Genomic DNA, 15,380 nt, shown 5'->3' on the forward strand with positions numbered 1-15,380 from the left:
CTGACTTAAATCCAATGCTCTTAAGTCTGTTGGGAACTAGAAATCTGATTGAAACTATAAGTAAAGCTATATGGAGCAAGTGGGCAGGAAAGTTGAGTCCTATCCAACTAGCTAAAGCTAGGTTTTGTCTTGTCTGTCATGGGAAAGAATTTAAATTAATGAAGAGAACGAGAAAAAAAAAAGATACTTTCCATTACATTTCTTAAACATGATTACCAAGCATGCTGCTATGGCAAAAGAATCAAAGATACTAATTCACAAATTCAAGAAACCTACATTCTGGGGAGAAGGGTAACAGCTGGCCCCCCAGATGCACTAGCTGCTGCTGGAACAGGAGGCATGCTTCCTGCTGGCAGGATAGCTAACATGCAGTCACAGAAATAGCTTTTTACCAGTGGCCAAACTGGCTTTGCCATCTGCCTCTCTCCACATCTCCAACTCCAGAGGGAGCTGCTATAGCCAGTAAAAGGTACCTCCTCACCAACCCCCAGCTAGTGACACTGATTAACACTGGGGTTTGCTCCACAACCCTCCCTGCTCTTCCTTTTTCTCACCTCCTCCTTTCTATGCCCACCCCTCTATATTTAAAGCCCATCCCACTTCCCACCCATCACACATATGGATGCCAAGGACTGGAGAGCATCCACCAAATGAGCCCACTCATTGCCTGTCCCAAAGTGATTCCCAATCCCAATTTTGCAACACCAAAAATGTCACAGAAGTTGAATGACTTGCTTCCGAAATTACAGGGATGGCTCATTAAATTCTTCCCTCAACTCATTCATTAAAATGAATATTAACTGGGCTAGGCCTGTGTTGGGTATAGAAGACAGAACGTTTTAATTTTTAAAAAAATACTTTTAGTTATACGTGGACACAATATCTTTGTTTATTTTTAAGTGACGCTGAGGATCTAACCCAGGGTCTCACACGTACCAGGCAAGCGCTCTACCGCTGAACCACAACCCCAGCCAATTTTCTTTGGTGCAAATGGTGGTGGCGAGGGATAGCACGTTACTTTTCCCAGAAGTGGTGTCACAAACAAGTGTACAATGGACAAATTCCCAAGATTAAGAATTACTGAACTGAGAAACTAGTTAAGTGATAGGCCCTAACACAGACCTTGGAGGCTGGATACTGCCCAGGTCCCTATCTGCTGTATGGCTTTCCCACTCCACCCCCCCTCACCCCCCACTCCGCGCTCTTAAAGAAAAGAAAAGAGCACTCAAGCCATCCTCAGAAGGGGCTGTGGGCCCCAGGAGTAATCAGACTGCTCTGCTCCTAACTCTTCCCCTTTTTTAGTCGCATCAGCAACCGTTTCCGCACAAATTTCAGCCCAACTCTCTCCAAGAATTTTATCAGTTACACAAACTACAGTTTTCTATCTTCTTCTGAGTTTTTCCCCAAGGGAGCAGATCAGAGGAGGAAGGCTTCAAGTCTTGAAAGGGTGGAATTCTCTTTACAGGCGGCACTCCCCACCCACCCGTGTCAGGGTGCAGGCTGTCCCTCACTTCCCAGCCCCAATCTTTGAACCCTCCTCAGCACAAGCAGAGAGAAGGAAGGAATGTGCAGAAAGCAGCACAAAGCCAGGTGGACTTTCTGGTTTGCCACAATGAGGGAGCTGGGAGGAGACCGTTGGGGAAGATAAAAAATGACACAAAAGGTACTGCTTAGGGGACTTCTAACGAATTCAACACCCACGAGGTTTCAAAGAATCCCCTTCAAAAAAGTTTTTGAAGAGGTCACTAAATAAAAGTAGGAAAACTGACTTGTCCGTCTCGTAGGAGACAGACCAGCTTTAGAGTGCAATAAACCTGACCCATGGCGCTGAGAGCCTGGGGTCGGTCCCAAAGGGAGCGCAGCGCTAAAGGGTGATCAACTTGGGGCCAGGCGGGGCCCGCGGGCAACGCGCTCCTACGCAGGGCTTCTGGCCCCCGCCTCCGCCAAGGGTCAGGAGCGGGAATGGGGACTTGCCGCCGGCTGCCTGGGGAAGAATGGCCTGAACGAATCTCCAATTCCTCCGTCCGCTAGCCCGGGGCACAGGACCGTCCTTCTCCGACCAGGAGAAGCTCCCTCCGGCCTCGCCACGCCGCAGCCCGTCCTCGCCCGGGTCCCCGCTTACTCTTGGTGGCAGCGATGAGGTTCTTCCCGTCCTTGATCAGCTCTTTGATGAACTTGTTGGTCCTCTCAAGTTCTGCTTCGTGGGCACGGATCCTCTCCCGGAACCACGGGCTGTCGAGGTAGCAGTCGCTGAATTCCAAGGGCTGAAGCCCCATGACTGCAAAGGTCCGCGCCCGGGGCGCACAGCCTCCCGCTCGCTCGCCGCGCGCTAGCCCGGCTCCGAGGCGGCGGCCAGGTGCGGGGCCGCGCGGGTAAGAAATTCGAGAGGATCTAGCAGTGCCGGGCGCGCAGGGAGCACCGTGCGGACATGTCCCGAGGAACTGAGCCTGGCGGCACCGAGGAGCCGCCGGCTAGGCGAGCGAAAACTGCGGCGCCCCAATCCCGGCAGCCCCGCGAGCCTCAGCGCCCGCCGCCCCGCCCCAGGCCCGCCCCGCGCTCGCCCGCGCCCCCTTTTCCTCCCTCCGCCTCTCTTCTCCCTCCTTTCTCCTTCCTTCCCTTCCCCAGACTCCTCTTCCTTCTCTTCCCCACGCGTAGTTGCCCCTCCTCTTCCTTCCGAGGCGTCCCGGGTCTAGAATTTCGGCCCCGCGGTTCTCCTCCACCCCCGGGAGCCTGCCCCTCCCCTTTTCTTGGGCTCCAGAGTTCGGGGTGACTCACAGTCGGCTCCCCGAGGTAGGGAACCTGACCGGACGTGGAAGGAGCGGGCGTCTTAACAGCAGTGCTTAATCCGCGCAGCCGGACGTGACTCCGAGGCGAGCCGGCTGGAGGAAATGATTGACTGCCTTAAATCATTTATCCAGAGAACGACCCTCGGCCGCGCGCGGGCTTGCACGTGGGGCTCTCATTTTCTTTAACCACGTTCACCCACTTATAGTAAGAAGCTTGTTATAGCTCCACCAGAGAGTTTTCTCCGTAGCCCTGCAGCTCCTAGGATGCTTTTCTGCGTACCCTTACTAAATGGCTTAGGTGGCTTAGGGGAAGCAAGCATGTGGCTAGACCGCAGAAAAGTTGTTTGTTGTGTTCAGCAGATTAAATTTACTTGGCTATAGAGAGACAATCTTCATTATTTTAAAAATAACCTCTAGAAAACAAATGCCAGGATCTGTGTGCTTTTCACGGGGGGGCGGGGTGTGTGTGAATTCATGTCAATGCACCCCCGAAAATCCTGTTCCAGGTGCTTAAAATTGAATTCAGCTGTGCCCCCCGAAAGTTAAGATAGTTTAGATAATTATACCTGGAAGAAAACACTAATGGTTAATTAGTGACTTTCATAATAGCCACTAACTATTTATTAAAGAAGTATTACGTGCCAGGCACACACACCAGGCACTCTGCATACATTTTTCACAAACTCGCAACACATGTTTGGTATATAGGTTTACATTATAATGATGGTAATATTACCAAGAAACTTCAAAGTGATTCTCCAAAACATTCGGATTCTGAGCTGGGTAATTAAGAAACTAAACAGTAAGCGTAGGAGTGTAACCCCTCGGGATCAAGTTCAATAGGACTCCTACTCAATAAATTCTTTTGTTACAAAATAACATCGTCAAGTGCCCCAACCCACAGGTAAACTTTGTTACTATGTCCCTCCTCCAGAGAGTCCCAAATGTTTTACAAATAACTTTTAGGCTTTGAAAGCTTCAGTTCCTACTAAAATCAGCAGGGGGTGGAGGGAGGTGTTTAAGTCTAAAGAGAAGAGAATTAAAGAGGCTTAGGAAAGGAAAGATACTCAAGAACAGAAGCAGGTAAACACACAGTCAGGGCTTCCCAGAAGAGCCAGACTCAGTTCTCTGGACAAAAACCTAAACCTTCCCTCCCAAAGCAGGACTGCTAACATCATCAAAATGTTAAACACAGTAGTGAAAGACTAGCAATTGCACTCTTAGGTATATACCAAGAGAAATGAAAGCAGGCATCCACACACAGCATTCATATGTCAATGTTCATAGGACCATTATTCTTAGTAGCCAAGAAGTAGACTCAACACAAATATCCATGAACTGTTGAATAGATAAACAAAATGGGGGGAATCCATTCAATAGAAAATTAATCCACAAACAAAAGGATTACAATATCGATGCTGCTAAAATACAATTTCTGTGAACACACTGAGCTAAGAAGAAGCCGCCACAAACCGCTAAGTTCCAGATTAGCCATTTATATGAAAAGTCCAAAACTGGGTACTCTAGGGACACAATTAATTGCCCGGAGGCTGGGGATAGAAAGAAGCAAGGGGTTTCTTTTTAGGGGTGATCGAAATATTTTAGAGTTTGGTAATGGTTGCACAGCTGTATGAACATACTGAGAACCATTGAATTGTACACTTTATTTTTAAATATTTTTTTTAATTGTAGTTGGACAGAATATCTTTATTTATTTATTTTATATGGTGCTGAGGATCGAACCACTGAGTTATAGCCCCAGCCTCAAATCTTACACTTTAAACCAGTGGATTTTGGGGACTATGTGAAATATATCTCAATAAAAAGTTTTTGTTTTAAATTTTTAAAAGATCAACTACTCCAGACAACTGCCTCTCCTTTCTTGTCATTTTCCACTTTCAGCCATTAAAAACTCTAATTTATTTAATGTGGCCAGTTCTTTAGAGATTTGAAGTAAAACAAGTTTCACCATACAACAAGAAAAGCATTACTTGTCACTTTCCCTACAAACACATAGCATGTGTACATATGAATCTTAATTCAGTAATAAGCAATCTACTATAAGCACTGAGGGTGAGGGGGGGGCCTATGGAGTTTTGTTTTATTCAACTATATACCTTACACATTGCCTGATATAGATGATCAGTAAATATAGAATGAATGAGAACTTTGACTCGGTAAAGAGAAAACACTGTAAAATAGCTATTTGGGAATGCCAGGTCTCATTTCACTGCTAAATAGTTGTGTGACTGTGGCAAAGGTATATTTTTGGGGGGGGTGGGATGTAGTTCAGTGATAGAGCACTTGCCTAGTATGTGCAAGGCTCTGGGTTCAATACCTAGCACTGCAAAATAAACAAACAATTGGGGGGGGAAAAAACTTCAGACTTACAGTCCATGAAATGGAGATGATGGCCTCACAGCTGTGAACTGATTGAAAAGTTTTGATGAAACTGAGTTTGTAAAGTGCCTTGATGATAATCAAGAGGAAAGTACAGAGGATGGACTGAAGAGAAGGACAAGGGGGAGGAGGAGGAGACAATCATATCCCATCCTTACAGGAAAGATTTGGGGGCAGAGAAGCCCTTGAAGCATAGCACTAAAATGTTTTAAGACAGAATTCAAGGAAAGTAGTCACAAGTCAGATGGTACTGGGGTCTTAGGTTTATAAGAAACTTGTTCCGCTGGGAGGCACAGGGCACACCCCTGAAATTCCAGCAAGTTAGGAGCCTGAGGCAGGAGGATAGAAAGTTCAAAAGCAGCCTAGGAGAAACTTGGTCAGACCCTGTCTCAAAATAAAAATTAAAAGGGTTAGGGATGTAGCTCAGTGTAAAGTACCCTTGGATCTGACCCCCAGAAGACGGAGAAGGACCAGGACAAGAAGATGAAGGAGAAGAAGAAAAACCTGTTTCTCCCACAGATATGTGTTAATCATCTATCTATATGTGTGAGCTCCCCTACTAAGTACTAGGGATGCAGCACACACCAAAGAGTGCGTCTTCACTGTGCTTTTGGTCTCTGGATGGAGACTAATTGAAAAAAAAAAAATCACACAGACTTATCCAATTTAAAATTAAAATTGGGTTTAAATTTAAAATTTAATTGCCAGGACTGGGGGTGTAGCTCAGTAGTAGAACACGTGCCTGGGATGCTTGTGGGCCTGTGTTCAATCCCTATCATGGAAAAGAAGGAAGGAAGGAAGGAAGGAAGGAAGGAAAGAATTAACTTAAAATGCCATACCATTAAAGAGAAGTCCTTGAGAGGTTATAATTGTAGGATCTGATATAGTTTGGGGATGGGGTCAAGGAAGGCCACATGGAAAAAAGTGTCATTTAATCAATGACCAGGAGAATCAGAAGGAGTTAACCATTAAATAGGTAGTGGGAGCCAAGTAATCCAGACAAGAAACTAGCCTGTGCAAACCCCTAGGATGGTGCATTCTAGAACTAAAAGAGAAGGTCAAGTGGCTGAAGCACAGTGAGTAAAGAAGCTGGTTCATGACAATCCCGGGTACAGGAGGACAGATAGGGGCCAAATCTTGCAGAGCCTCATGGGACATACTTAGGACTTTGGACGGAGTCCTCATGCTGTTGGAAGCCTTTACAGAGTTTTAAGCATGAAGGTAATGAATCGAGTTTATGTTTTCTCTCTAGCAGCTTTGTGGAGAATGGGAATTCACTCAGAAAAGTATTAGAATTGTCTAGGCAAGAAATAGTATAGCATAACCCTCTATAGTGATGTCGGAGACACAAATAGACAGAAATATGTTTTAGAGGCAGTTTCTGGGCCTTGACAATCACTTGGATATTGCACATTAGGAAGAAAGTGATTGTCCCTACGTTCCTGGAATGGTAAGAAGGGTAGATTAGATATGTCATTTGCTGAAAGGAAAACATCGGCTAAGAAGCTGATGTGGAAGGGGTTATGGTAACTGAGATGGGCAGTTTCAGAGTCAGATTTGTGAAATTAGAGATGTCTGGGAGACATTCAAGTATTCAGAACAGGCACTGACATCCAAACTGGCATTTTTATGCTTTGGTTGGGGCCTGGATTTGGTTAAGGTGTGAATACATGCAGATGATCAAGTTTCAGTTTAGATGTAATGGGGGTTAACTCAGAGGAAAGCTTCTCTTTGTGAGGGTTCCACTATATGCAGTAGTATCCTTCCCAGATGAGTCACCCAAGTTGCTACCTGTAAAATCAAATAGGAGTTCCACTGAATATTTGGTATGTTTCAGTGAGTCAGAGTTAGCTTCACACATAACAGAAAATCCAAAATGACAGTGGCTTATGCCATAAGGTCTTTACTTCTACTCTCATTCTCTCCCTCTCTTCCTCCCCCCACCCTCTCTTGATCATTCTCACTCTCTCCCTTTTTCTCAAAAGAAGTTCAGAAGTCTAGAGTGTAACATGATGCACTGCAGGGCCTAGGGCTTCGTGCTTAATGTCACCTCACAGTATAAGATCATTCCTGGAGCTCCTCCTGGGAAGGAGAAAGGGAAAAAGGGTCCTGGGCCAGTCGAGTCAGTTTGTTTTCTCAGCTTTCCCAAGCATCTTACACATTTTTTCTTTTTATCTCTTTAACCCAGAATTTAGCCACAGGGCCACACCTTGTTGCAAAGAAAGATGGAAAATGTGGTCTTTTATCAGGTATATATCAGCCACCCTAAATAAAATCTGAATTTCCCCCCAAAGAAAAAGGGACAGATTTTAAGCAGGAATCTAGCAATCCCTGGAGCAGACTGGGACCTTTATGAGTGAAGTAAATTAATTAATTATAGCCCTGGCAAAACATAAATGATAAAATGGGAAGAAATAAAAGATCCATCTTTGAGTGTCTTCCAGACTGTGAGGCTGTTCTCTCTCACAAGTATTAAAGAAAACAAAACAAAACTAAGAAAGAAGCAAAACTGCCAACATAGCTTCATCAAGAAACTATTGGACCACATCAATGAACATCTCTACAGAGAGGCAGGCCAGGCTTCTGAAGCAGTTATCAGTACTCCAGCTTCATCCCTGTGAGATCCCGAGCTTGGCCCACCCCACCCTTCATTTTAACTCCATTCTGCCCTATCCCAGCTATTTTAATCTGGAATCAAACTGGGTTAGGAGACTTCCATGCCCTAACTCACTTAGACCTAGGGGGCCTTTGGTTCAACAAATTACTATGGTCAATAAGTGGAGAATGCCAAATAACCCAGGTCACTCAGAGGTCACCATCTGAGCTGAGGGGTTAATCCAACAAGATAGGAGGAAGCTACACAATGAGTTTGTGAACTAGTAATGAATATAATAATAATAAAAAAAGTAACTCAGGCCTGTTACTCAGGTACTTTGGAGGCTGAGGCAAGAGGATAACAAATTTGAGGCCAGCCCAGGCAATTTAGGGAGATGCTGTCCCAAAATAAAAATAAAAAGAGCTGGGGATATAGCACAGTGGTGGAGCACTTCCATAGCATGAGCAAGGCCAAGTAAACTGTGTAGATGCTTGCACAACAATGTGGATACACTAACTGAACTTTATGCCTACCATTGGTCAAATTGGTAAATTTAATGCTATGTGTATTTTATCATCATAAAGAAAAATATAATGAAGGAAGAGTAAGAATCCTTCACCTCCCCCCTCAATCTCTCTCCCCTCCCCCCACATAATGAGGACAGCAGTTGCTAATGTGCCTTTTTTAAAGACAAATTATCACAGAAAAAATAATAACTTCCCAAATGTGTTTGATATATTCATTACAACTCTATTTTTAAAGAGCTTTATTCTTCACAGAACACCTAATGAGAGTTCATATGCTGAGAGCATTTTGCTGGGTAAGTGCTGCTTTGACTCAACCCAGAATCCTTGCAACTTCCTTGGATTGCAGTGGTTGCACCAGTGTGGTACCCAGAAACTGTTACTCCTGCCTCTACTACTGACTACCTATTACATGCCAGGTACTATGCTAGAACTGGGATGACCACAGTGAAAGAAACAAGCATGGTTCCTGCCTCCATGGAGTAACATCCTACCATGGAGACAATCATTTGACAATATAAATGTGCTAGGAAGCTGAACATAGCATTATTAGAGGGGACTTTGAACTATTCTGTTAGTGAGGATTGAGCTAACCTGTGTGGTGAGGAGTTCCTGGGCAGAGGTAGAGTGGATATGAGGTGGAAAGGAAGAAGCATTTCCAAAATAGGCTTTGTGAAAGGACCACAGTAAGAAGCTGGAAAAGGCCATGTGTCTGGAGCGTCAGGGACTGAGATGAGGCTGGAGAAGGAGTGATAGCCCATCCCATCTGCTCAGCACCTGGCTTGCCTTTTTCCATGAGAACACCAAGCATGGGATTCAGGCTTCCCTAGTTATTTCCAGGGAGAGATCACCTTTTCTAACACTCCTAGACATCATCATTTGGAAGAGTTTGGGTCCCCAGGGAAGTTCTAGGACCACTGCACTTACCAAGGGATATTCAGACAGCAAATATTGATCGACTACCTGAGGCGGGCAAGACACTATGATAAGTGCTACAAAAAGTCCCTAATCTGAAGGTGTTTAAAATCTAGTACACTCTAGCCACGTGTGGTAAACTGTCACATGGATAATTATAAAACAAAGCACACTGCTGCTGCTTCCAGCCAGTCTTGCAGCCTGGCTGAGAAGTGGGTGTCACTGGTGACACTGTGGTGGAGAGGTGGGGAAATGGATGTGGAATGGGGGGAGGACATTTTTCCAAGTCTCCCATATTTGAATTCATATCCTCTGAAGAAATATGGAACTCCTCTTTTTAAATTTGGAGGTAGAAGAACCTGGCCCAAGGAGATGTGGGTCAGGGCACACACAAGTAGAGTCCCCTGTTATTAGTACAATCACTGCTTCCCTGCCCCCAGCATTTAAAGAAACTTGGGATGGAGACCAGGGTAGATCATATAATATGTGGTTATGAGCTCTGTACATCAGCAGGCATTCCCCACTGCCCACAGAGCCCTCAAGCAAATGCTGCCCTCTTTCCTATGACATGTGCATCAACTGACCTAAGCAATAATCTTGCAGCTTGTTTTATCCAGATATCAATTGAGATTTTAAAAGATACTAGTCAAAAGAAAGGGAAGAGCTCAGAAGTGCATGCTTTTCCCAGTACCCCAAATGACCCAGACAAATACTCAGCCACTGGAAAGCCAGCCTCCATGACTAGAAGTGTATTCTCTGAGTACAATAAAAAATATAAATACATGACATTATCCTTTGACCCATAATTTCAGACCTGGCAATTTGTCCTGATAAAAATGTTTTCAATGTATATGCTCAGGGGAAGGAAGAAGAGGAAGAGGAGAAGCAGCCACTGTCTAATAATTGAGCCACAGGTTAGCTCAATCTAACAGTAAATCAGCACTATCGACACAACAGACTCGGGTTCACCAGCTTGGATGTCATTAAAATGGTCATTTTTGCTATTAAGTGGTGGGCACTACTACTTTGTATATGTTCAGCCTTCATTTCCACTCCCCATCAGCACCCTGATTTCCATCTGGGTAATCATTTTTCCACATATCATGTCCTTTGGGTAAGATTCCTATTCCTGCCCCATACTAGGGACACTTAAAGGATCTAGAGACTCCTCTATAGGCCTTCTTCTTAGGCCTGTCACTCCAAGGGCTGGCATATGACCTAACTTCAGCCAACCAGGTACTCCTTCTTAGGGCTTTGACTTCTGAACACAGTGAAGCACTGACAGAAGAAACAAAGTTCATCTGCTCCAGCCAAGAGTGTTGAAAGAGAACTGCTGCCTGGCAGGCTGTCCAGCTGCTTCTTCCAGGCTGGTTCTTCAGGTTTCCTTTGATAATCCACATACTTCAAATAAAATGCCTTTTTGCTTAAGTTGCCAGAATCCATGGTTTTTCATTGCATCCAAAGATTAGCTACCTAGGACCTTCAGGAAAATCATGAGGTATTTGGAATTGATCACCTAGCTGATATACAGCAAGAAACAGCTACACTACCATTTATATTCTGAAAGGGGAACCTGGCATACTCTGCAGAAACATGTCATTAAATTATCATCTTTGATCACTAAGCTCTAAATAGTATGACCTTAAGTCTTCTTTTGCCTGGATTTGCCTACTTCTTCCTATTATTCTGGCATCTTTTCCCATGAATTTTTTCATTTTTAAATGGGGATTTTACTATAGAAATTACACATAAAAATTTTAAAAAATAACCTGAGGGGTTTTCTGGACCTCTGCTCTGAATTCCCAACTCCTGCCATGGTCTCCTCTAGCAGTATTTAAGACACATATTATTATGGTTTGGATCGAGAATGTCCCCCAACAGCTCATGTATTGAAAGCATGGTCCCTGTTTTAATTGCTGATGTGACCAAAAGACCTGAAAAGAACAATTTTAGGAGGAAAAGTTCATTTTGAGGCTCACAGTTTCAGAGGTCTCAGTCCATAGATAGCCAACTCCATTCCTCAGGGCTCAAGTGAGGAGCCCTGAGGCTCATGATGATCGGAAGTGTACAGTGGAGGAAAGCAGGTCAGGACAAGGCCACCAAGCAGCAAAGAGTCTAAACTCAACTCACAAATATATACCCCAAAGACAATGATCCCAATGACCTACCTCCTCCATCCACACCCTACCTGCCTATGGTTACCATCCAGTTAATACCCTACCAGAGTATTAATGCACTATTGGGTTAAGGCTTTTATAACCCAATTATTTCACCTGCTGCAGTCTGTCTGGGCACAATTCAGGAGCCACTTTTCAAAAGAAACGAACTTTATTTTTAGAACACACACACACTGCATCACACAGCTCTTCAGGAATCCCCTCAGAGCCCAACTGCCACCACCGGCTTCCCACAAGCCTCTCAACCTCCCCCACCCCTCCTGCTTTGAGGCCGATTGGCTGAGTCGCATGGGCGGAGCCAAAATAAGTCCCCCAATGAGCAGCTCCGTGGTCTGAAATGGCAGGGAAACAGCCCAATGAGCATCACCGCAGAGGAGCCAATCAGTTGGCAGCTAGAAGTTTGCTGGGGCTCTGTGAGCCAATCATCAGCTGGCAGCTGGAAGTTGCTGGTAGCTGGAAGTTTGCTGGGGCCCCTTCGGCTGTGACTCTCAACATGGGTTAAGAATTTTATAACCCAATTATTTCACCTCTAAACCTTCTTGCATTGTCTCACACATGAGCTTTTGGGGGACACCTAATATCTCAACCATAACAATCCCCAGCACAGCAAGGGTCACTGGTGGGCTCTTAGCCAAAAATTGGATCCTGAGGGTTCTGACCTCTTCAAGATTAATACATTTGATGGATCACAGCTGAATGGTCTACCTGGAAGTAGGACCTACCTAGTTAGAGGAAGAAGGTCACTGGGGGCTTACCATGAAAAGGTTTATCTTCTCCGTAGCCTTACCCCCGTCCCCATTCTGTTTCTTGGTATGACTGTGAGCTGAGCTCTTCCATGTCCTTCTGCCATGTTTCTGCCTTGGACTGAATCCTCTGAAACTATGAGCCAAAACAAGTTTTCCTCCTCTAAAATTTCATGTCAAGTATTTTAGTCACAGCAACAAAAAGCTGACTAACACACATGTGCAGTAAACAGAGTTTTTACTTTCAAATGTGGATAAAGTGAAAGATAACTAATGATAATCCACTTCTACTTTCTCAGTCTTTCCAAAAGCAATGTAAACAACTTTTTCCTTCCTTCCTTCCTTCCTTCCTTCCTTCCTTCCTTCCTTCCTCCCTCCCTCCCTTCCTCCCTCTTATTGTGTGTGTTTATGTGTGTGTGTGTGTGTGTGTGTGTGTGTTTCTGGGGATTGAACCCAGGTCTTCAATGCACAGAAGGCAAGCACTCTAGTGGTGACTCACATCCCCCAGACCCCCTTTAAAAAAAATTGTAGTTGTAAATGGACAGAATGCCTTTATTTTATTTGTTTATTTTTACATGGTGCTAAGGATCAAACTCTGTGCCTCACACATGCTAGGCAAGCTCTCTGACACTGAGCTACAGCCCCAGGCCCCCAAGACTTTTTATTTTTTATTGTGAGACATGGTCTCACAAGTTGCTCAGGTTGGCCTAGAATTCTGTATCTTCCTGCTTCAGCCTTCCTAGTTTCTGGAATCATAGGCAACCAACACATATGTTCAAGAACAGCAGAAAGGGTACTTGCTGGCAAAATGAAGGTCTCTAGAACTTGATTAGGAAGAAACAGGAACTCCTTCCAATAATAAGTGGCTATAGGAGAAACAGTTAATATTGCTACTTCTCTGGTTATTTGGTGTTTCAACCAGGTTCGCAGTGGCCATGCAATAACCTGCAACATGAATGAAATTGCCAGGTCAGCAGTCAGCAGTGTTGAGAAGCACAGAAAAGTATAGGTGAGTGTAAGAGGTACCAGAAAATAGAGGCTGAACACAGTTGCTATAGAGCATCTAGAGAGTAGTCTGAACTACAGTTGTCTGTCCTTTATAGTATTATACCAACATATAATTATTTAAATATCTTACCATTTAGTACTACTTTTTCTTTTGGAAAAAAAAATGGCAAAACGGAGCTAAAATACAGAGTGCATGTTTAACGAAAAGTACTGATAAACTTTAAGAGAGTTTTTCAACATGTATCATCCTTCTTAGGACCACAGTGACATGACTAACCATATGAAAACCAGAGGGTACCAATGTTATTGCTGGAAAGGCATAAGTATTACTTCAAAATATAGAATTGAAAAGAAAGCTAGTCCCAAAGATGTCAATTTAACACTTTTAGCTATAGGAGGATGTTTACATATTTCTCCATGAAGTATGGCTTTTCACCTTAGATCAAATGACTGCTCTAAATTAAAACTTTTTTCTCTTAGTCCAAGATGTCTTGTTGCATTACAAAAACTGAAATATTAATGCATGGACTCCACTAATAGAAAGAAATGTAAAGAGAAATGAAGCCAGTTTTGTATGGACACAGATATGAATAAAACTGTAGAAACTTCCAGTGGACACCCCAACATCCAGTTTTCTGTGCTGTATGTCACAGTAGAAATATACTTTTTGTCCTCTGCTGTTATCAATTCTAAGTTCTTCTGGCTATAAGCAGAAGTGACATGTGTGACTTCCAGGCTGAAGCACTTTATTTCTGGTGCAAAGCTCTATAGCACTTTTTGTCCCTGCTTTGAGAACTATGAACTCCTTATGTTTCAAATGGGGAAGCTGTGAAATGATTGGGCCGTCAATTGATCTGGACCTCTGAAAGTGTAAGCACAGACACTAACTCACTAGCACAAATATGTAACTTTAATGAGAAATAAATGTCTATTGCAAAAGCCATGGGGTTTTAGAATTGTTTGTTACCACAGAATAGTCTATCACATTCCCACTAATACAGAAGAATTCCAAGATCTTAGGAAAAGCAATGAATAGTACTGGTGGGGCTGAAAAACAGCAAAAGAATGGCACTATTATTATTATTATTATTATTATTATTATTATTATTATTATACTTTTTCTTTCCTTAATGGGTAAAGAGTTTTTTTAAAATTTATTTTAATTAGTTACACATGACAGTACAATGATGGGTATAGAGTTCTTATTTGGGATAATGAAAATGTTCTGGAAATGGATATGGTAATAGTTGTCTAACATTATGAATATACTGAATATCACTGAGACTTGTATACTCCAATATGGTTAAACAGATAGATGGCATGTTACATATATTTTACTATAATAAAAATAACTCAAAAAATTAAAACATTTCTGCCAAAGTATCCCAGTATTGATAAGAGTTAGAAAAAAATAGGCATATATATATGCATATATATAGGCATATATATATATATAGGCCTATATATATGCCTATTTTTTTTTTTTTTGTACTGGGGAATGAACCCAGGGGCACTCAACCACTGAGCCACATCCCCAGACCTTTTTTGTATTTTATTCAGAGATAGGGTCATACTGAGTTGCTTAGGGCCTCTTTAAGTTGCTTAGGCTGGCTTTGAACTTGCAATCCTCCTGTCTCAGCCTCCGGAGCCACTGGGATTACAGATGGGCACCACCATGCCTGGCTAACCCATGTGTTATTCGTGAGAATGTAGATACTTCTTTCTGGAGACAATTTTCATGATATGTAAAAGATTTTTGAAATGTTGTGCCCTTTGTTACATGTATTCCTCTTACAACAGTTTGACATAAGGTTTGTTTTAATTTGCAAAATTTTATGTAAAATGATCATAATCCCAGCATAATTTTATTTATTTATTTTTACTCATTGATTTATTTAGACAGGAGTGTCACTATGCTGCTGAGACTGCAAACTCCTGGACTCAAAGACTCCTCCCACCTCAGTCTTCCAAGTACTGGAAATACCAGCAAAAACGCCTCTCAGTCAAGAATTTTAAACAGACTAAAATTGACCACAGTGGATTGGTTAAGTAATTTAGAATGCAGTCATGTAATTGAGCACTATGTAGGCACATAAGATTACAGTGTGGGAGAATATTTAATGACATAGGAGAAATGCTCCAATATAAGGTTAAGTGAAAAAAATATGAAACCAGGGTCTTAAGTACTGAGCTCCTAGGTGTTGAGTTTGGTAAGTTTTATAACTTACACT

General features: G+C 43.1%; 1 protein-coding gene across 3 annotated transcripts in view; it reads right to left on the minus strand.

Annotated features, from left to right (window-relative positions):
• Positions 1–2,526, minus strand: part of Arhgap10 (Rho GTPase activating protein 10) — a 288,733-nt gene extending 286,207 nt beyond the window's left edge. For all 3 annotated transcript variants that reach the window (XM_071614633.1, XM_071614634.1, XM_027926721.2), the window contains exon 1: positions 2,123–2,526. In XM_071614633.1, coding sequence (XP_071470734.1) covers positions 2,123–2,276 — 154 coding nt within the window. In that variant the 5' untranslated portion in view covers positions 2,277–2,526. The remainder of the gene's footprint in view (positions 1–2,122) is intronic.
• Between the last annotated feature and the right edge of the window lie 12,854 nt (positions 2,527–15,380).

Source organism: Marmota flaviventris, chromosome 7 (genome assembly GCF_047511675.1).
Source record: "Marmota flaviventris isolate mMarFla1 chromosome 7, mMarFla1.hap1, whole genome shotgun sequence".
In the NCBI taxonomy this organism is placed as follows: Eukaryota; Metazoa; Chordata; class Mammalia; order Rodentia; family Sciuridae; genus Marmota; species Marmota flaviventris.